The sequence below is a fragment of the Rhinopithecus bieti genome, unplaced genomic scaffold (genome assembly GCF_001698545.2).
Source record: "Rhinopithecus bieti isolate Rb0 unplaced genomic scaffold, ASM169854v2 scaffold_29928, whole genome shotgun sequence".
Lineage (NCBI taxonomy): Eukaryota > Metazoa > Chordata > Mammalia > Primates > Cercopithecidae > Rhinopithecus > Rhinopithecus bieti.
Genome location: NW_016814053.1, coordinates 4,254,261 through 4,277,988, shown reverse-complemented (window position 1 = coordinate 4,277,988; position 23,728 = coordinate 4,254,261). Strand labels below are relative to the sequence as shown.

Sequence of the window (23,728 nt, the reverse complement as noted above, 5' to 3'; positions counted from 1 at the left end):
ATAGATGGAGTAGTTTGTTAGATACATGATCAGTGAAAATTGCTCTCCTCATTTAGTGGTCTTGTCTACAATAGTGAAAGTCAGTTGTTCTTTCAGCAAATGATTATCCACCATTTAATATGTGCTAGACACTGTGTAGTTGCCAGATGGGCTGTAAAATTAAAACTTACAGAAACCCTGCCCCGTCTGTAATATGAAGAACGGTTTGTTGAATAAGCCATTTCAGTGTATGAGTTCAGACTTTTTCTTTAGAAATTATGTATCCTTATTCTCTTCAAATATGTGCTTACTGATAAAATCTTTAATGTGCTTTCAGCAAAAGTGTAAGGTTTTCATTTTTTAAATTTATTTGAAAAGATGCTGATCTCAAATAGTTAACAAATACAAATTTCCTCCTAGAAGGGGTTGAGATTGCATTATTCCCTAAATTCTGGCAGATTTCTCTTTCTTAGATTAGGAATGAAAAATCTTTAAGGCTTTTGGGTTTATACAGAGTCACATGTGGTGACTCAGTGGAAGCCATTGATTTAATATCAGATGAAATGCAAATTAATAGAGGCGATCATTATGATCTCACATGATTTGATAAAGTAATTAACCACGTCACTTACCATAAAGATACATAGGAGCAATTTAAATGTTTATCATTAGGGAACTGGTTAAATGACTTATGGTATAGTCACATAGTAGAAAATAGCCATTATAAATGTTGCTGTAAATTTTTATTCATTTAAATCAAAAGTGACCAATAACACAGTGAGGAAAAGCAGGTATCAAAACAATATGTGTAATATATTTATAATTAATATATCTATAAACAAAAAAGACATTCACTAAAATGTAAATAGTATTTATCTTTGAGCTGGGGAATTATGAATAATTTTTTATTCTGCCTGTTTTTTATAAAACATATATTTGCAGTGATTATATATTTCTTTAATAAACTGATGGCATTAAAAAAGGTGGGCAAAATTTTTGAAGACATTTTCAGTAGTAAGTAAGCAGCTGCACACAAATTACTGTATTATGTATAATTTGAATCTTATAAATAGTCTGAAAATATTCCTGACTAAGGTTAAATATTATAAGGCAAGGCTGGAGGTTTCAAAGCAATAATAAAAATCTTTAACAGAAACTATATTACAGCTTTAGGATAAATAAAGGTGGAAAAAGTCTTTGCCAGCCAAATAAACATAGGTCCTTAAGATACTGAAAACTACTCTCAGGTGATGGATTAGATTTTTCTCTCCTGTCAGGGTATATTAAATCTCACATGAGCTGAACCTCTTTATGCACACTCATGGAGATAACACCATTTAGTCAAATCAGGCATAATTCCTATCACTACCAGATAGAGTTGCAGTCACGAATGTCTCACTTTCAGATTTTACTTGTGTGAATGAACTGTTGGACTAAAACTAACCATTATTAAAGTCTTATTTTTGTGAAAGTGTAGCATTATAAAAGGGGCACTGGAAGGAATTTATTTTAATAAACATTTTGTTTTGCTTTTCAGGGAAAAGTGAAGGTAAGTATAATTTCTTTATTATATATTACATATATGAATTTGTTTATACATTCAGATGTTTATTATGGCAAAGTTTATTTTTTCTTTCCACCTCTAAAAATCAGAAGAACTCAAGTTTTACTTATTTATCTGAAAGTCTGGAGGTACTAGCACAGATTAAGGGAAAGTGACTTTGTGTCTGGCTTCAGACGTTAGAAACAGCGTGCCTCAGCCTCTGATCATTCATTTGTATATTTTACCCTCCTGAATGTAGAAGCATGTCCACTCCCCATCTCCCCCATTGCCTCAGGCCAGGGAAATGTCCTCTCTCTTTTACTGTTGAACTCTAGGATCTGCTGGGTTTCGTGTGGGAAGGTTCTGGGAATGATGAGTGTTGATTTCAGAGCTGACTTCTAAGGTTGATGCTGACTCGTTGGATGTAGGTGTCATTGCCAAGTCTAACTAATGCTAACAGTTTCAACATACATGAGGTTTACTTTGTCTTTTTGCTTCAAGGATGAAATTGAAATGACATTTGGTATTCTTAAGACCATATGCTTAACAATATGGAAAGACTTAATGGTGCTTAGCTTTAGTCTGTCTAGGTGAAATTGCTAAAATGTGAAGTATCACTTTTCTTTCCCTCAAAATCTTCTATTTTCCGAACATCATTCTTATGAATTGCTTTTGCATTATGTCTAGATAACAGAATACTAAAGTCTGATAACATTGCTATTTTATTATTGTACTTTATATTATAGTAACTGTAGCAGCCAAATAAAATGCTGACTCAGACCTGTTTGGAAGAGAAATTGTTTAGCAGTAAGATTATTTTTCCAAAGATGCCTCATATTTGCTACTGGTACATGTGATTCTACAATTTTCAGTTTTGAGTAACCTTATTTTGCCTTGAGTGTAAACCTAGTTCTATGCTATATTGTAGCCACATTAGAGGAGGCTACTATGATTTTAAAATTCTATTTGAAGACCTCTTAGTATCAGAAAAAAGATCGTTAACCTGTGGGAGCCATCCTTAGAGAAACTGTCTTATTATAAGTATTGATTTTGGTCAAATATCAAAGGGTTATTCCTGAGAGCTATCATATTGATTTAGACCACAGTCAGGTCAACTTGAGAATAGGTACTTCAGGATTATAATATTGAACTGATTTCTTGGCTCGGTGTGGTGGCTCATGCCTGTAATCCCAGCACTTTGGAAGGTCAGGGCTGGCTGATCACTTGAGGCCGGGAATTTGAGACCAGCCTGGCCAACATGGTGAAACCCTGTCTCTACTAAAAATAGAAAAATTAGCTGGGCATGGTGGTGCATGCCTGCGATCCCAGCTATGCGGGAGGCTGAGGCGGGAGGATCACTTGAATTTGGGAGGCAGAGGTTGCAGTGAGCTGAGATGGAGCCACTGCCCTCCAACCTGGGTAACAGAGCAAGACTCTGTCTTTAAAAAAAAAAAAAGAGACACACACACACACTGAACTGAAAATTTCACTGGAAGCCTAGGTCCTAAGCAGTATTATCCCTAACTCCCTAATTCATGATCAAAAACTTGAAAAAAAGAATCTTGAAAATTTTTATAAGGAAATAAATTCCTTATAATCCCACCATCCCCAAATAATTAATAATTTGATGCCAGGCACTTTTCTAAGCAATTTAAAAATATGATTTTATTTAATTCTTTCAGCAATCCTAGGGGTATTATTCCTGTCTCCATTTTATAGATGAAGAGAAGTTCAGCAACTTGCCTAAAATAATATGATTTTTAAGTAGCAGAGTTAAGATTTAAATCAGGCAGTTTGACTCCAGGAACCACACCCTTAGTTACTACCAGATACACTTCTCTGCTAACATTTTTATATTTATGTTTTACATATATAAGTAGTTTTGTCCAACACTTGTCAACATTAAAGATGATCATATTTTTATCTTATTTGATAGGTAAAGTCATATATCTTTTGTTTTCATTTACATTTTTTATTGCCTGTAAGACCAAACAATTTTGTTTCTTATTACCGTATGTATTTTTTCCTTTGTGAGTTTTAAATTCATATTATTTACCTCTTTTAAGTGGGCACTTTAGCATTTTATTTAGTTTATGAGCTTTTATATATTTAGGATCTTTTCCCTTTGTCATATTTGCAAATACATTTTACCAAGTTGTTTGCATTTTGCTTTTGTTTATGAAGTGTTCTGACAAATAGATGTTTTCAGTTTTTATATATTCCAATTTATTGCTTATTCCATTTGCCATTCCTTCCATTATTTTTATGCTTGTTTGGTTCATTTTTAACATTACTGTAAGCAACTTTAGTAGAAAACACTGTACAGTGTTTATCATCTCTGTAGCAAATGCATACATGAATCTTTATAGAGTTGTAATGATTATTTCTGATGTCTTTTGTATAATATTTAAAGTAAACATTTTTATGTATTGCCATGTTCTACATTCTTTACATTCTTGTTTTCTTTTTTTTTCTTTTTTTTTTTTGAGATGGAGTTTTGCTCTTGGCATCCAGGTTGGAGTGCAATGGCCTGATCTTGGCTCACTGCAACTTCTGCTTCCTGGGTTCAAGCGATTCTCCTGCCTCAGCCTCCTGAGTAGCTGGGATTACAGGCGCCCACCACCATGCCCGGCTAATTTCTGTATTTTCAGTAGAGACAGGGTTTTACCATGTTGGCCAGGCTAGTCTCGAACTCCTGACCTCGTGATCTGCCCGCCTTGGCCTCCCAAAGTGCTGGGATTACAGGCGTGAGCCACTGTGCCCTGCCATTATTTTCATAGTTGTATGTTATTTGACCATGTTGACTAGTTAGATAGCGTTCTATCATGTTAATTTAGGCATTATTGTATTTGTAGAATTACTAGGCATTAAATATATTGAGAAAGATCTTACTAGGTCATAAGAATGTAAGTGATATTTGGTGTTTGTAACATTTTCCTGAATTGCTCTTTTGAAATAGTGAATGGCATGTCATATTATCAGCTAAATACAAATAGTACCCCTCCAATACTGTCATCATTTTAATTTTTTTATAATTTAAAAGGCATGTAATGAATCCTTAGTCTTCATGGCATGAATTGTTATCAAGGATAGGTATTTTCCCATTCTTGATTGATTTACTATTTAAATTCTGCATTTTGACCTCATGTAAAACACTTTAACCAGAAAGTTATGAGACTGGGTCTACCTAGGGCAATGCTAAAGCCTTTTAAAGACCAAGCAGCAGACTGGTACTTAACTGAATCCATACCACAAACTTTTCTTCTTCCTTTCAAGAAATTGCAATTAAGACTTGGACTGTTAGGTTAAACAATCTTTAAATTGCTGTTTGGCACTAATTTGCTATAATGCTTTAAAACTTTTGAAAACTTTGTATTTTGGCATTTTCCAATCTTACGACTTATTTTCTTTTGATTTCAGAGAACACTTTTACAGTTGGCTAGAAGGTAATTAGAAACTTTAAAATAAATTTCAATGATTTTTTTCTCATGAGATTAATTTTATGTCTACAAGATTCACATGTGAAATTTTATTTCTAAGTCACTGTTTTTTCTTAGGTCTCTGTGTAGAAAAAAGAGCATTCTACAGACTTATATCTGGCCTACATGCAAGCATTAATGTGCATTTGAGTGCAAGATATCTTTTACAAGGTATGTGACATTTACTTTTATTCAGTTTACCACTCTTATTTTTAGATATTCTTAAAATTTTCCTGGCACTTACCTGAATGGGAAAAGATTGACCTGATTGAATATTAGGAAGTAAAAATTCACTCTTAAATGGTAGTAATCAGAAAGGTGGTAACTGTAGATACAATTGAACAGTTCAACATACTCTTAACTCTCTTAACCTTCTTTTAAGAAGCTGCTCAAAATTGTCCATATCACTTTGGAAATATTCTTGTTCTCTTGTGGGAATTTAAATAGCTCCTAACAGCACAGTTTGCTATTTGATAGATATTATTGTATCAGAACCTTTTTATTTGTGTGCCAGTATCAGGTCTGGAGTTTAAATGGGTAAAAGCCTTTCCTGCTGCTGTTCTTGCCTGAATACGGTTGAAAATGAGACTGTGGTTGATTTTCATCAGTATCATATTTCTTCTGGAATTAAAGTATCACAACTCTGAGAAACAAAATATAGAAACTTCCATTTTATTCATTGATTGATTGCTTGCTTGATTGAGACAGGGTCTCACTCTATTACCCAGTCTAGCGTATGATGGCCAAAACTGGGCCTTAGCCTGGGAAGGCTCTTGGCTTTGCCCAGGAGAAATTTCGAAGGCCAGCTGGTGGTGGCAGGGTACAGCAGCAGCAGAGGTACTGCCCCTCGTGGAGGAGAGCTGCCCCGTAGGTAGTGTGCCCAGAGCAGCAGCTCAGAGGCGGTTCTGCAGCCATATTTATAGTCCACTTTTTATTATATGCAAATTATGAGGCAGATTATGCAGAAATTTCTAGGAAAGGGGTAGTAACTTCTGGGTCATTGCTATGGAAAAGGGGTGGTAACTTCTGCATGTTGCCATGGGAATGAGAAACTGACATGGCACACTGGTGGGTGTTCCTTATGGAAAGCTGCTTCAACCCCCTCCCTGTTTTAGCTAGTTTTCAATTTGGTTCAGTGTCCTGAGTCCCACCTCCTGAGCCAAGTCCTACCTTGTACCTCATGACTACAGGAGCATGCCACCATGCCCAGCTAATTTTTAAAAATATTTTTTGTAGAGACAAGGTTTGGCCATGTTGCCCAGGCTGGTCTGGTCTTGAACTCCTGGGCCCAAGTGATTTGCCCATCTTGGTCTCCAGAGTACTGGGATTATAGCCATGAGCTACTGTGCCTGGCCATAACTTTGATTTTAAATGGCGGTTTAAACTCATTAGTAATTTTACTGTTTTTTTGTTTTGTTTGAGACAGAGTCTTGTTCTGTCACCCAGGCTGGAGTGCATTGGTGTGATCTTGACTCACTGTGACCTCTGCCTCCTGGGTTCAAGTGATTCTCCTGCCTCAGCCTCCTGAGTAGCTGGGACCACAGGCGCAGGCCACCATGCCTTGCTAATTTTTTGTATTTTTGGTAGAGGCGGGGTTTCACCATGTTGGCCAGGCTGGTCTCGAATTCCTGACCTCAGGTGATCCACCTGCCTCGGCCTCCCAAAGTGCTGGGATTACAGGCTTGAGCCACTGTACCTGGCCTAAACTCATTAGTAATTTTAGATCATCATTTTCAAATTATGTATTTAGGTTTTATGAATATGTTTATATTCAGAAGTTTGGTTATTATTTTTTCATCTTTAAAAAAGGAAATTTTATTATTTTCCATCACATGAATGAACTTGGAGGACATTATATTTGTCAAAACGAGCCAGGCACAAAGATTATTTCATGATTTCACTTACAAAGGGATTCTAAAAAACTTAATCTTATTGAAGTAGAGAGTAAAGTGGTGACCACCAGACAGCAAGGTATTTAGGAGAAAGGAGGGTTTGAAAAGATGTTAATCAAAAAGTACATAATTATAGTTAATAGAAAGAATAAGTTCGAGATGTTTTTGTACAGTGTAGTGACTATAGATCAAAATAATGTATTTGTAGTTTTGAAAAATGCTGACAATGTCACTTGCTCTTGCCACAGAAACGTTAACTGTGTGGCCTAATTACCTAGAATTAAGCATTTGACAGTGTATATATACTTCCAAATATTATGTTTTACAAAGTAAATATACATTTATTGATTACAGATGGTAATGGTAGGAAAGCCACTGAAAGGGCAGGAGGCGTTGCTTATAGTCTTATGACTGGCCACTTTGTGAACACAATAAACAAGTTTGCATTAAAAAACCAGAAAAAGGTTTAATCTAAAAGTTGTCATGATCTTCAGAATTTTTTCAGAGAAAATGAACAAGAAGTTGACTACAGTTAGTTGACTAAGAATATAAGCTGTAGACTGACCTTCACCCACTAAAAAAAAAATCACATAAAATAAGACTGAGAAATTCTTCTGAGTTGTAATATCAATATGGAAAAGAAATATTATTTCAAATTTCAAATCCACAGAGATCATTTTATTATTTTCTGCCTTTAACATTCATACTTAAAATGAAAGATTTTGCATGCAAACATGTTGTGCTGTAAGTGTATCATAGAACATTAAATTTAAAATTCTTCATTTACAATTAACTCTCCTAATAATTTAATTTCTATGATATATTTTCTAGCAAATTTGATATGTGTCACACTGTGTAAGAATTAATTTTTTTTTTTTTTTTTGAGACAGAGTCTTGCTCTGTCGCCCAGGCTGGAGTACAGTGGTGCAGTCTTGGCTCACTGCAACCTCTGCCTCCTGGGTTCAAGCAATTCTCCTGCCTCAGTCTCCTGAGTAGCTGGGACTACAGGCATGTGCCACCACGCCCGGCTGATTTTTGTGTTTTTCGTTAGAGACGGGGTTTCACCATGTTGGTAAGGCTGGTCTCAAACTCCTGACCTTGTGATCCACCTGCCTTGGCCTCCCAAAGTGCTGGGATTACAGGCGTGAGCCACCACACCTCACCTGTGTAAGAATTTAATAAGATTTTCCTTTTACAAGCAGAGAAAAACAATGTTAAGTTATTTAATCCTCTCACCTGTGGACAGTGTTTGCCTTTTATCTTAATTAACTGATGTGAAAGTTATATTGATAAGCAAACTCTCTAGTTAAAACCAATTTTTGAGTGCATTAAAAATACCAACTTTCTCATCACAACCTACAAAGTACCATGTAAAATGACATAGCATGAAGACAACAGTGAGAAAACTGTAGCCATCTCATAGAAAAAGAAGGAGAAGGGCTGTGATGAATACACAGTTAGAAGACACATAATAGGACAAACTAAAACTAAAGATAACTAGGAAATAAAATAAACAGAATTTCTCTTTAAATTCAGCAAGATTTAGCTTTTCAGCGTGGAAAAATGTTATCTCCACATGAAGAATCAATCTTATTTCTTCACTACTGATATTTTCCTTCTCTGACTTGAACTTACAAACTAACTGTAGCAGGAATATTTATGGCTTATCATGGAGCATTTGTTACACAGCAAGTACTGTATGTTTGTTTGCTACATTTATATATAAAAAACATCCTCATGACTTGTGAAGCATCCCTAGTTCTTACCTGAACAAATTGACTCAATAAATATATAAATTTACTTATGTCAATTATAATGAGAATAAACTAAGTAAAAAAAAAAAAAGGCTTATGTAGAATTCTTCAAGTAAAAGAACAAATGCAATGTCCTAATTAAATATAATACACAATTTTGGAAATACATCTAAAAATTGTTTTGTGTGTACTACTAAATTTTATAAAAATCATTCTTATTAGTCATGACCAGCTCACATAATGAATACCTCATAAACTATAACAAAAAATTATAAGAGACAAGAAAATTATAAGTCTAGCATAAGAATTAGGCAAAGAAAAACAGAAAATTCTGAATCATAAGTCAGAAGATTTTACAGTAATGAATTTAATAAAAGCAGTATAGATTTGCTTTCAGCATTTTGAGGTTTTCAGTTTTCTAGTAAATTAGTCACCTTATTAAAACATTTGTTTTGTTCCAATATTGCTCTGTTCTTCTGAAAACAGGTACAAACTCATACTTACCCAAACACAGTTACTCTATAATTTTCTTGCACCTATGGTTTATTTTTAGAGTAATATATGTGCATAGCTAACTCTATGTAAATCAAAACTAAAATTCTGTATGTTTGCAGGCAGAGAGACCACATGTTCAAAGAAAAATACATAACACATTTTTTTAAATGTTTAAGCAGAACTCAGAATTTTAAGACTCAGGATTTTATTTATATTTATAAATAATTTTATTATACCCATAAAATGACCCTGTATTTTCAATAGCAATTTAATTGTGCATTTTAAAGTAACTAAAATGTAGAGTATCAAGAAACTTCATCTGCCCTGATGTGATTAATACATAAATTATATGCCTATATCAAAATATGCCATATATGGCATAAATATAAACAGATACTATGCACCTACAAAATTAAGAATGATTTTATTATTAATAAGACTTGCTTTTCAGTAAAACATCGAATTCATTGTAAGGATGGGTTTCAGAAAATAAAATATTAATATAAAACTATTAATGGCTAAATTGTGAAAAATCATTTTCTGGTTGTTATTATATAATTTAAAATGCAAAATGAAATTAACTTCTGTAGGCATGAATAACCTAATATAATTAAAGTAAAAATTGTCAAATTCAGTTTTTAATATTTAATTCTTCTTCCTTAGAGACCTGGTTAGAAAAGAAATGGGGACACAACATTACAGAATTTCAACAGCGATTTGATGGAATTTTGACTGAAGGAGAAGGTCCAAGAAGGCTTAAGAACTTGTATTTTCTCTACTTAATAGAACTAAGGGCTTTATCCAAAGTGTTACCATTCTTCGAGCGCCCAGATTTTCAACTCTTTACTGGAAATAAAATTCAGGATGAGGAAAACAAAATGTTACTTCTGGAAATACTTCATGAAATCAAGTAAATTATATATTAAAATTTATACATTAATAGAAGAGTGACAAGTAATGTACAAGATAAATTTTCTTTTTCTTTTTCTTTTTTTTTTGAGACAGGGTCTCCCTCTGTTGCCCAGGCTGGAGTGCAGTGGCACGATCATGGCTCACTGCAGCCTTGATCTCCTGGGCTCAAGCAGTCCTCCCATCTCAGCCCAAGTAGCTGGGACTATATGTGCAAACCACCACACCGGGATAATTTTTGTATGTTTTATAGAGATGGGGTTTTGTCATGTTGTCCAGGCTGGTCTCGAACTCCTGGACTCAAGTGATCCACCCACCTTGACCTCCCAGAGTGCTGGGATTACAGGTGCAGGCCACTGTGCTCTGCCTGAAATTTTTAAGTATTCATTTAGAGAAAGGAAAACTATTTAGAACATAATTAAAAGTTAATTTTGCTTGTAGGTCTTTTCAGATTGAATTTTGCTTTTGTTTTTATTTTGACTTGGGTACTGAGAGGCACACATTTTTAGTTTTAAGAGCCATTCTTTTAGTATTTGATAATGTATTATTTTCATGTTTATTTGAACCAATTGGATTTGGGGTCAAATTTCGGCACTTATAATTATGTTATGCAGTTAGAATCGAGATTTGAGGCTTGAGGATAAGAATTTGTTTTGGAGCATCGGAGTGTTGGTTTTACTATGTTTTCTCCTCTTTATTTATCACAACCAGGAAAATGTTGTATTAGCAGTACTTTTAATATTTACAACACATGAAAATGAATATTCTCTGTTTTAAAATGCAGGTCATTTCCTTTGCATTTTGATGAGAATTCATTTTTTGCTGGGGATAAAAAAGAAGCACACAAACTAAAGGTAATTATTTTATACTTTATCTTAATCATTAGATACAAACTGATGTAACACTTATGCAGATATGAATATAAACCCATAGATAGTACTCACAGAAGTAGAGAGTAGGCCACGTGCGGTGGCTCAGGCCTGTAATCCCAGCACTTTGGGAGGCTGAGGTGGGAGGATTGCTTGAGCCCTGGAGTTCAAGACCAGCTTGGGCAACATCGTGTGAAACCCTGTCTTTAATTAAAAAAAAAAAAAAAAAAAAAGAGTAGAATGGTGGTTACCACAGGCTGGGGTGGGGGGTGGGGGGGGAAAAGGAGATGTTGATCCATGGGTACAAAGTTTCAGTTAGGGAGAATAAGATTTAGTGATCTGCTGCACAGAATGGTAACTGTGGTAATAATTCATTGTATATTGCAAAATTGCCAAAAGTGTAGATTTTAAGGTTTCCACTATACAAAAAATGATTATATGAGGTGATGGATTTGTTAATTAGCCTGGTTTAATCACTTCACATTGTAAATATACATTAAAACATCACATTGTATCCATAAACCTATAAAATTTTTGTCAATTAAAAAATAAACACATGTATGTATACTTAACAGTAAATCTTGATATATACATCTTGAAATTAATAAGAAAAAAATCAGAGTCATAATCTTTCTTTTCCTCAAAAAAATCAAGTCCAAAGGCAGGTGCCACTTAAAGTCTATTTTGCATTAGATTCAAAGTAACACTGATATCTGTATATTGCTGTACACCTTATAGATGTCTTTCACATTGATGATCTCATGTAATAGATGTAATAAATTAAAGGAAATGGATCCAATGCATGAGTAGCATATTAGTCTGTCTTTTGCTGAAGAGAATTCTGAAGATGATGTTGTTTAATTAAAAGATCTTCATTAGTGGGAGAAGGTACAGTGTGATGTTTTATCATTCATCTTTTTTATTGTTATTGAGAAAGGATCTCACTCTGTCACCCAGGCTGGAGTGCAGTGATATGATCACGGCTCATTGCTACCTTGAAATTCTGTGCTCAAGCGATCCTTCCACCTCAGCTTTCTGAGTAGCTTGAGTAGCTGGGACCACAGGCATGTACCACCATGCTTACCTAATTTTTTTTTTTTTTTTTTCAGTAGAGACAGGGTTTTGCTATGTTGCCCAGGCTGGTCTCAAACTCCTGGGCTCAAGTGGTCCTCCCACCTCAGTCTTCCAAAGTGCTGGGATTACAGGCATGAGCCATTGCACCCCCTTCCATTTATCTTATTCACTGGGAATTAAAGACAGTTACGAATACCAGTGTGCAGTTGGGAAAGAATAGATTCGATACCCCACAGAATGGGGTCTTGTCATTGCCTTGCCTCTTAATAGGGTCTAACCTCAGGCAAGACAATCTCTGAGTATGTATTTGCCACATAATACTATAAATATCAAACATCACCAGGAATATTTATTATATACTCATTATGTGCACAGCACAATTTTTTGTCATTAAAAGGAAAGAGAGCTTCTACCCTCAAGGGATTTCCAGAGGGGGTCAAGTAAAATTATATTTCTCTTCTCTCTTACAAAGTTCTACTGGTAAGTAAAGGCAGGTGGCCCTCCGTACTACTGGGCTTGATCTGATTTTATATATGTATATACACATACACACACACACGAAATTATATATATGTACATATGAAATCATATATATATATATCACAGAATCTTTGTAGAGTAATATTATTGAGTAGTTTTTTTTTTTTTTTTTAAAGTAGGTTTAAAATTAGTACCTCTTGCTTGGATGTCATCTGGTCATAGAAAAATAGTAAAAATAAAGTTAGTACCTCTTATTGAACAGGTACTGAAACACAAGATAGAGAATATTGTTAAGATATGGTAACAATTAACCATGATTTGGGCTTTGTCTTAATAAAGATACTGGATATAGATACTAGATATGGTAGATATGTATAGATAGATTTCTGTATAAATATGTCTGGTTTCATACATATTGTATATATATTTTTGTTTTTTTAAGAGATAAGGTCTTATTTTGTCACCAAAGTTGAAGTGCAGAGGCACAATCATAGCTCACTGCAGCCTGGAACTCCTGGGTTCAAGCCGTCTTCCCACCTCAGCCCCCTGAGTAGCCAGGACTACAGGCTGGCACCACTATGCCCTGCTTTTAAAATTTTTTTGTTGAGTTGGAGGTCTCACTATTTTTGCCCAGGCTGGTCTTGAACTCTTGGCCTCAAGCAATCCGCCTGTCTTGGCCTCCAAAAGTGCTGGGAGTACAGGTGTGAGCCACCACCATAACCAGCCTGATTTCATCAAAATATTTACAAATATCTTCCTCTGCTTCTTATTCTTTCTTTCTGTAATGAAAGAAGCTGATTTTATGCACTCAGTTTTTTTGCTGTTAGATAATACTTATTCTTGACTTCCCATCTACCTCCTACTTGAAGCATTCTTGCTACAAATACATACCTCAGTGCTTATATAATCTGCCTAAACAGCTTCCAGGAACTAGAAAGTGAGGGGGAAGATGCTGTAATAAGACTTCTTTTTTTCCTACTATTTTCAATATGTCCCTTTTTTTTTTAATTTACTTGCTGCTTTATTGGAAAGTGTTCTGGCATCAGCTCTTTTTAAATTGTGCAGATTAGAAAGATTTCTCACAGTGTTTTAATTTGATCAAAACTCAGAAACACTCACCTTTAATGTCCTATGAAGTTTAGGTAGAGATTCTTTATGTAACAGAGAATTTTTCTGAATCTTTTACAGGAAAGATGTAAAAAACAAAACATGCTACTATCAAAGATTTACTTTTTTAAAAGTGGTTTCTGGTAAACATCGATTTGAACAGTCATATTTATAAATTAATTTTAAAAATCTCATCTTGTTTCCTTAGTACCCTATCAATGTATGGTTAGAAATAGAGGATTTGTATGAAGGAGAATTATTTAGCATTCAATTCAAATAGAATTTGATCTCATTTGAAGACTTGTAAAATATTTGAGAATTTGCGCAAGAACTGGTCAGTTGGTTTCACTGAATATGAATCACAGAATGCTTGATCATTCTGTTGACTGGCTGTAATTTAAAGTGATGACCTAAAACTGTATGTCTAAACAAGTAAAATCTGTAAGTGATTTAGGTACAGGTTATTTTAAGGACCATACTTTTTCTAACCTGAGATAATTAGGGGATATACTGAAGTTATTGTACATGATTGTTATTTGTTAAGTCACAAGGATTTTCTCCTGTGAAATCCTTACTAATTTTTACTAATTTGATCTAGTAAATTTCTAGTCTATTAATTTGGTCCTAGCATATTAAGTTCACTTAAGCAGAAGATGCATGCTATTTGATGTGCTTGGTTTTAATTTTACAGTGTTTATTTGGCTATTGTAAGCAGCCATGCCTGCTCTCTGTACATGTCATACAAAGACTTACTCAAGAGCTGTCACTTTCAAGTATTTGAATTAACGTAGAATCAAACATTGAAATTAGCGTCTACAAAAGCAAGCACAATCTTTTAGAACAGAGGCTTCCAACTCTCACAAGTATGAGAGTCTCTTATACTCAGGAACTTTCAAGGCCTCTTCTCATGACAGAGTATTTTTAGTACCTGTTGATTTTGAAAATATGATTGCCAAAAGGCTACCATGCATTTAGTAACACTTTTAAAGTAAAAGTTGTGTTTTATTGATCATAACATTTCTATCCATTTGGAAATTTATAGTGCATACATGTGAGCTATTTATTTTGTGGTATACAGTCTTGTCTCCATGTGGATTTTGTAGATCCTCATAATAACTATTAAGTCTTCTAGAAGTCAGCAGCTCATAGGATGGGAACATGTTCTTTAGAGTAACCTTATTACTCTGTTATTATTGTTAAAAGTATGATTTTTCTATAAGTTTTGGTCAAAGCTGTAGTTTAAAGAAAACCTAAAAGATCACAGAATCTTTGTAGAGTAATATTACTGGTTAGTTTTTTTTAAGTAGGTTTAAAATTAGTACCTCTTGCTTGGATGTCATGTGGTCATAAAAATAAAAAAGTTAGTACCTCTTACTGGACAGGTACTGAAACCAAGATAGAGAATATTATTAAGATATGGTAACAATGGCTCACGCCTGTAATCCCAGCACTTTGGGAGGCTGAGGTGGGCGGATCACAAGGTCAGGAGATCGAGACCATTCTGGCTAACATGGTGAAACCCCATCTCTACCGAAAATACAAAAAAGTAGCCGGGCGTGATGGCTGGCGCCTGTAGTCCCAGCTACTCAGGAGGTTGAGGCAGGAGAATGGTGTGAACCCGGGAGGTGGAGCTTGCAGTGAGCCGAGATCCTGCCACTGCACTCCAGCCTGGGTGACAGGGCGCTGCTCCCTCTCAAAAAAAAAAAAAGAAAGAAACCTTCTTCACTCATTCCCTCCCTCATTCCTTCTGGTAAATGATGGTCTCTAACCCTGCCTCACCCTCCTTTCTCCACCTATTGACATATAGTTAATCATCTACAATGGACACCTTGACAAAGTTATTTTGTATATTTTTGCAGATAGTTTAGCTTTGGAGTGAGGCAGGCCTGGGTTCTAAGTTTTTTTGTTTACTAGATATGGGAATTTAGGCAAGTTACCTAAACACTCTGAATCTTGTTTTTTACATTAGGTGTAGATTATAATAATATCTACCTTTGGATTCATGGTGAAGATATAATGAGATTGTATATGTAAGGATCTGGTATGTAAAATCAATGAATATTAGTGCTCTTCTCATTTTTGGTACCCCATAGTACCTTGCACAGTGTTAGGCACATAGAACGTGCTCTGAAAATACTTAGTAATTGACTGTATATTACATCTTAATAAAATTTTGTTAAATTGTTTTCAGGAGGACTTTCGACTGCATTTTAGAAATATTTCAAGAATCATGGATTGTGTTGGTTGTTTTAAATGTCGTCTGTGGGGAAAGCTTCAGGTAAGCAAATCTAGTCATTCCTATTTCTCATTTACCCTTTGCATGAATAATTTTCTAATTTTTATTTTTTTCTTATTTCTGTTATAGACTCAGGGTTTGGGCACTGCTCTGAAGATCTTGTTTTCTGAGAAACTGATAGCAAATATGCCAGAAAGTGGACCTAGTTATGAATTCCATCTAACCAGACAAGAAATAGTATCATTATTCAACGCATTTGGAAGGTTAGTTTGAATGTACTGAAATTGCTTCTGGTAGCCAAGTAAGTCTAAAGCAACATATATGCTCTCAGAAAAAACTGGGTAAGGAATATCCTTTTTGTTTTATTTATTTATTTATTTTTGAGATGGAGTCTTGGTCTGTAGTCCAGGCTGGAGTGCAGTGGTGTGATCTCGGCTCACTGCAACCTCTGCCTTCTGGGTTCAAGTGATTCTCCCAACTCAGTCTCCCAAGTAGCTGGGATTACAGGTGCATGACACCACCTAATTTGTGTGTGTGTGTGTGTGTGTGTGTGTGTGTGTGTGTGTGTGTGTAGTTTTAGTAGAAACAGGGTTTCACCATGTTGGCCAGGCTGGTCTTGAACTCCTGACCTCCAGTGATCTGCCCGGCTTCACCTCTGAAAGTGCTGGATTACAGGCGTGAGCCACTGTGCCCAGCCAGGAATTTTTTTTTTGAAGAAATCATTTCATTACAGAATTACGGGATATGAAATACCTCAAGTATGTAGACATATACAATTGGTACACGATGGTCTTTATTTTCATCTGTTGACTTTTGTAATCATAATTAGGGTGAGGCATGGTGGCTCATGCCTGTAATCCTAGCTCTTTGGGAAGCCGAGGTGGGTGGATCACTACAGGCCAGGAGTTTGAGACCAGCCTGGCCACCTCTACTAAAAATACAAAAAATTAGCCAGGCGTGGTGGAGCATGCCTGTGGTCCCAGCTACTCGGGAGGCTGAGGCAGAAGAATCGCTAGAACTTGGGAGGCGCAGGTTGCAGTGAGCCAAGATCATACCACTGCACTCCAGCCAGGGCAACAGAGCAAGACACCATCTCAAAAAAAAAAAAAACAGAAAGTGCATACATGTAAATATAAAATCATAATTATAATTACTGATGGAATTTTAATATTCATCTTATCGAATTTGTATATTAAAAATTGTTTAAAAGCAGATTTTTTTTGCTATCCAATTATTTCTGTGGTGCTAGAAAATCATGTTGTTTAACATAGGTGTACATGTAAAACTCTTTGTGAATTCACCATTATATAAAAGGTTAATGATTCTTTTAAAACAATTATTTCCCATCAAAATGATTAAAGAAAAGCACGAAATAAGGAACTTACATTAAGATATTTACAGATGCATTCCTTCTGGCCTATCATGCAAGAAATGCTGAGATTTATAAAAATTAATATTTTTTAAAGGACTATATTTCCTCCTTTAAAAAATATTATAATTTTGGGCTTGAAATAATTGACCTTCAAAATTGTGTCTCTCACACCCAGGGGTTTGATAGTTAATATTTCAGTAATTATTCTACTATTTTTTTCATGATAGAGAGCAGAACTAAGTGCACTCAAAATAAGAAACAAAATTTACTTTACAAAATTACTGAAAACAATGTAGTCATACATTTAATATTCTTTTATAGGCCAATAGCATTGATTCTTTCTACATTTACTAAATATGGTGTATTTTAAGTATTCATATACTTATGCATTTAAAAATAGTTATATTTCTGTGTTTATATACTTTATACTTATATACTTTAATATTAAGCATATGAATACTTTTATGAATACTTATACCTAAATATTATATTTGTATACTTACATATTTTATACCAAATACTATATGCTTTAATATAAAGGGAGTATACTTATGAATGCTTAAAATACAGAAGTGTTTAAATACTTATGTATCTCATACTTAGGTATTTGATTGATTGATTGATGTGAGCTCACTGAAACCTCCGCCTCCCAGGCTCAATAGATTCTCCCACCTTACTCACCTGAGTAGCTGGGATACAGGCACACACCACCATGCTGGGCTAATTTTCTTATTTTTTGTAGAGAGAGGATTTTGCCACATTGCCCTTGCTGGTCTCAAACTCCTGGACTCAAGTGGTCTGCTCGCCTTGGCCTTCTAAAGCACTGGGATTACAGGCATGAGCTACTGCACCTGGCTGTTTTTTTTATTTGAAAGAATTTGGCTTTTTAGAGATAGGATCTGGCTATGTTGCCCAGGCTGGAGTGCAGTGGAATGATCATAGCTCACTGTAACCTTGAACTCCTGGGCTCAAGCAGTTCTACTTCGGGTTTCCAAGAAGCTACGACTACAGGTATACACAGCCATGACTGGCTGATTTTTAAATTTTTTTTGTAGAGACCGGGTCTCCCTGTGTTGCCCAGGCTGGTCTCAAATTCCTGGCCTCAAGCAGTTCTCCCATCTTGGCCTCAAAAAATACTGGGATTACAGGAGTAAATCACTGAATCTGGCATGCATATTTAAATACTTTTAAAATAACTAATTTCTGGACATTAATATCTTAGTTTTACCATGTCAAATTAAGAACTAAAATATATTAAAATACATTAAATGGTTTATGCACCTGAAATTTATTGAAATAAATTACTTTAAAAATGTTTTAAAATGCAAAGTGAGTAACCGTTACAGGTAAAATTTATCTAAGATGGTTTCTGAGTGAAATATTTTTTGGTTACAGAATTTCTACAAGTGTGAAAGAATTAGAAAACTTCAGGAACTTGTTACAAAGTATTCATTAAAGAAAACAAGCTGATATGTGCCTGTTTCTGGACAGTGGAGGCCAAAGAGTGGAATTTCATTCAAAGGCATAATAGCAATGACAGTCTTAAGCCAAACATTTTATATAAAGTTGCTTTTGTAAAGGAGAATTATATTGTTTTAAGTAAACACATTTTTAAAAATTGTGTTAAGTCTATGTATAATACTACTGTGAGGAAAAGTAATACTTTAATAATGTGGTACAAATTTTAAAGTTTAATATTGAATAAAAGGATTATCAAATTCATATATGATAAAAGTGAATGTTCTAAGTGTCTGAAGCTAGCATTTTGTGTAATAAGTTGTAATATAAATAAAACTATGGTAAATGTGGCAAGCATTTAATAGGAAAATGCTAAGGAGGCCTCATGAATGACCCATAATTAGCAATGTAGATTTTTTCAATACATTTAGGGTTGCTGGATTTAGCAAATAAAAATAAAGATTGTCTAGTTAGATTTGAATTTCAGATAAACAACAATTAGTTTTTTAATATGTTACATGGAATATTTGGAAAATACTTACACTAAAAAATTATTTGTTTGAAATTCAGATTTAACTGGGAGTCTTGTATTTTATCTGGCAATCCTAAAATACATTGGTATGAAACAAATCACTTTTAGAATGATATTGCTATTTTGACTGGGTTATTTGTGTGTGTAGAAATGTACAATAACAACTCAAAGGCACAGGAGATTTCTAAACATTGTGAAAAGTTGAATACATTATATATTTATTCTCATAATACTTTCCCTAATACTAAATAAAATTTGGGGAATACTTTTTATTTTATATAATTTCCAATTTACAGAAAAGTTTCAAAATAGTACAAAGAGTTCTCTTACCCAGATTCACTAATTGTTCATATGTGCTTTATCTTTCATGCTTTCTTTGTACACACATGCGCGCACACACACTCACATGCACATACACATGCACGCACACACACACAATTTTTCCTCAATCATTTGAAAGTCAGTTACAGACATCATGCCCCTTTAACCCTAAATACTTCAGTGTGTAATACTGAATAATTTCTAAAAATGATTTTCTCAGAAAAAACAAAACCTCCCACAATTCTGGAACTATACTACTATAAGCCTTAGAATAAATAATAATTTCAAGTTCCAGTCTAAAGTTCTTTTTGAGTTTTGTTGCCCATTTTACGCTTGATGTGTATAGTAATAGGGTAGGCTATTTATTTTATTAAAATTTTTTTTTAGAGACAAGATTTTGCTGTGTTGCCCAGGCTGGAACTTGACCTCCTGGGCTGAAGTGATCTTCCCACCTCAGCCTCCCAAGTAGCTGGGAATACAGGTGTCTGCACCATACCCAGTTTAAGTTTTGTTTTTTTATACACAAAGTTCATTTCCTTTGTCTCCCTAAAAGTGAACTGTAATTTTGGGAGGTTTTCATTAGTGGAAGCTCTTCATTTATAGAGCTATTTGAAGGGGTTTAAGAATTTATATCACATGGTAATTGTACAGAAAAAGAAGCTATATACCTCAAAATCATGTGCCCTCTTTACATATGTCTTATCAGGTATAACATGTTGAAATGTCCCATTATTAGTAGAGTGGGGTTTATTTATATAGTGGTTAAGAAATGTCAGTTGACACTGCTGTACACTTTTTCTTCTGTGTCCCTAAGGCCTGCTACAGTGCCAAGCACATACTTGGTATCCAATAAATATTTGTTGGATGAATGTATGCATATGTATTCAGTATATTTTAAATGAATAATCACAGAACTAAGTTTAATAATGTGTCCTATTTTCCTCTGCCACTTCATTTTCTCTAAGGCAGGAAAAGAAAGACATTAACCCACTAAATAAGTCAATCCTCTTGGAGACTCAAAAGACTATGAAGTGATCACTCTATATAAAATACAGTGTGGGTTCAAATGGCCATTTTTTGTGTATTCCTCTGTCTCATCTTATGCTGAATTTCCTTTCCTTTTTTTTTTTCCCCTGTCCCACCTTTTGTCTTTTCTTTTTTTTTTTTTTTTTTTTTTTTTTTAACAGCCAATCTTTTTGAAGGAATATTCTTACCTCTACTTTGTCACCTTCCACTGGCTCCGCAACTAAAATCTGCCATTTGGCTGTATAGTTAACAGTCCCTTCCTGTGAAGTCTAAGATCAATTCTAAATCCACAGTTTAATTCACAAGCTATTACTTATTTGACATTTTTGACAACCTGTACTTGAAAGATTTATTCCCTTGATTTCTTACATTTTGCTCACTCCTGAACCCCCCCCCCCCCTTTTAGCTTCTTCATTTATTACTTAAATGTTATTCCTCAGGCCTCCATTTTTTTTCCCTCTTAATCATAACACCACTTCTCACGCTTGGGTCATTTCAGTTCAGCAATTCCTAAATCCTTATCTTTAGCCAAACTCCTCAATCCATCTGCCTGCTGCACTTGACTTGGTTGTCCCATAGACACCTGTGCGTGTCTTAAAACATTCATTCTCTGCAAAACCTACTCTTAATGCCTGTGTTCCTTACTTTGGTTAATTTTAGAACCATTATATTCTACGTTTGCTAGGCTCATTCCTCTCCTCCACCTTCCCGTATCATTTAGTGTTTAAGTTTTACTGATTTTATCTCCACCTCTCTGATACATCACTCTTTCATCTTCATTGCCATTATTAATACCTATAGTACTAACCTGCCTCCTATACCTAGCTGGTCTCCTCTCTGTTGCTCAATGTTACCAGAGTAGGCTTTCTAGAAGCACTCTGACAGCATTACTCCCTAATACCCTTCCGTGACTTCAGGAACTTGCAGGAGAAAGCCAGACTCCTCTGTTTGGTGTACAAGGTCTTCTGATGTGTAATGTGTTTCCTCCACTGAATGTTCTGGTGAAACAGACTTAACAGTTCTTCAAAAGCCCCATATGACCAGGTTTCCCGCCTTGGTAAATGCTGTACTCTTTGCATCAAGTGCACTGGTCATCCTTCCCCACTTGGAAGATTCCTATGCATCTTGCAGGCCGGACGTAAGCACTTCCTCTATAAAGTCTCCCTTGCTCCACTCAAGGAGAGTCATCTAACTTCCACTTCTGTGTCACCACTGTAATTACAACCTACCTCTATTGTATGTCACTTAAATTGTACTGTATTGTTTTATTTTTCAAAAGTCTTCTTTACTAGAATGTGAGCTCCTTAAGGGCAGGAAAAGGAACCTTTTTATTTTTTGCATCTCCATAGCATAGTTTTTGGCATATGAACGTTTAATAAATGTTTGTTGAATAAACTGATTTTAAAGTGACATCTTTATTATATTAGAGGTCCTACCTTTATTCCAAATACTTTCACTCCCTTCACTTTACAGCAAGGGTCAGTAGAGTCCCAAGGATTTGTAGACTTCAGGGGGTCAATAAAGCTGAAATTGTATTCAAGATTTGGTGTGGTTTTTGGTGGGTCATGAAAGGGGTCTATTCTGGGGAAAAAAGGAACTTCTTTCATGGGAAAAGGCAGCATCATTGAGGAATTTCTTGAATAATCAAAGAATACCTTCCTAGGATTATAAGGTAGATAAATGGATTCCTGTTTAAGATTCTAAAGGGACGGGGAGAGGTGTTACAAATTATTTCATACAATTTTTCTTAAGCTTAATGTTTGAATAAAAATGTACTATCTAATAATGTATTGACTTTTTTTTTTTTTGATACGGAGTCTCGCTCTGCCGCCCAGGCTGGAGTGCAGTGGCCGGATCTCAGCTCACTGCAAGCTCCGCCTCCTGGGTTTAAGCCATTCTCCTGCCTCAGCCTCCCGAGTAGCTGGGACTACAGGCGTCCGTCACCTCGCCTGGCAATTTTTTTTTTTTGTATTTTTTAGTAGAGACGGGGTTTCACCGTGTTAGCCAGGAGGGTCTCGATCTCCTGACCTCGTGATCCGCCCGTCTCGGCCTCCCAAAGTGCTGGGATTACAGGCTTGAGCCACCGCGCCCGGCCATGTATTGACATTTTAAACTGCATGGCACTTCATGTCAAACTGGTGTATATTAAGTGATATGACATCCAGATGTAAGTAATTACGCTATCACTAAAGGCAAACTATCATTTGTAACTCCTGATTTCTCTTTTTTTGTGGTAGCAGTATGTTCTTATCCTTATATGATAGAAACTCAGTATAGTCCATTATAAGAGATGAAGAAAACCAGACCTCTAAATAAAAGCACAAACACTTTTATTTTCAATAGTAGTGTTTTGTTACAATTTAGTGAAACAACAAATAAATACATTCATTGGCCACAGCTATACTTTTACAACCAGTTTGAAACTGATTATATAGCTGAGAAACACTGTTAAACAATAAAAAAGGCAGCTATGCATAAAAAAGCCACTTTAGCTATAAATTACATTTTCCATAAAACTACAACCAACTACAATGAGTGGTAAAAGTTTCAAAATTAATGGCCACCCAAGTGAAATGATGAAAACAAATAGTGCTAATCACTATAGAATTACACATGTAAGTAATGAAATTCACTTTTAATGAACAAAATGAAGGTTTGATATTGTCATCATGTGCTTCAGTGCAGGATGAACAGGGAATCGGTAGCCCTTTGATTTTATAAACAACTTTTGAGACCAAACTTAAAGTGCTCCTAGTGCTTTGGAATTTTTAAGCAAAGATTGGGCCAGAGTGTATCTTTATTTGTCTTTGGTGATGTGTTAGATGTGTATAAGGAGACAGATGCAAGAATTTGGGTACCCTAGTCAGTGATAAGAATAAACTTACAAATCTCAAATTTGGAACAATCAACTAATGCAGCAGAAAGAACCAAGTTATTTTTTCTGAGAAATTTTTAAAAAGTAATCTTTTTTAGTTTGGTTAAATAGGAACATTATCAAGGGGAACCTTACCAGAAAAACTTCATCACCTTGAACCCCGGGGATTAACGAAGACAACATATCTTTTGAGACAGCTCTAGATGATTAGATACGTAACATTATTAGCAAAATAAACAGTTGGCATTCTGAGAAGAAATCTAACAACTGAAGTTGTAATAAAAATATGCTTTTGTCACTTAATACCACGGTTAACTTTTTATATTA

At 35.0% G+C, this 23,728-nt stretch overlaps 1 protein-coding gene across 1 annotated transcript in view; it reads left to right on the top strand.

Annotated features, from left to right (window-relative positions):
- ERO1A (endoplasmic reticulum oxidoreductase 1 alpha) overlaps positions 1-20,373 on the top strand; it is a 63,547-nt gene extending 43,174 nt beyond the window's left edge. The window contains exons 9-16 of the mRNA XM_017849539.1: positions 1,517-1,528; positions 4,945-4,968; positions 5,080-5,172; positions 9,806-10,052; positions 10,836-10,905; positions 15,773-15,859; positions 15,947-16,080; positions 18,585-20,373. Of these exons, the coding sequence (XP_017705028.1) occupies positions 1,517-1,528; positions 4,945-4,968; positions 5,080-5,172; positions 9,806-10,052; positions 10,836-10,905; positions 15,773-15,859; positions 15,947-16,080; positions 18,585-18,645 (728 nt within the window). The 3' untranslated portion in view covers positions 18,646-20,373. The remainder of the gene's footprint in view (positions 1-1,516; positions 1,529-4,944; positions 4,969-5,079; positions 5,173-9,805; positions 10,053-10,835; positions 10,906-15,772; positions 15,860-15,946; positions 16,081-18,584) is intronic.
- The last annotated feature ends 3,355 nt before the right edge of the window (positions 20,374-23,728 follow it).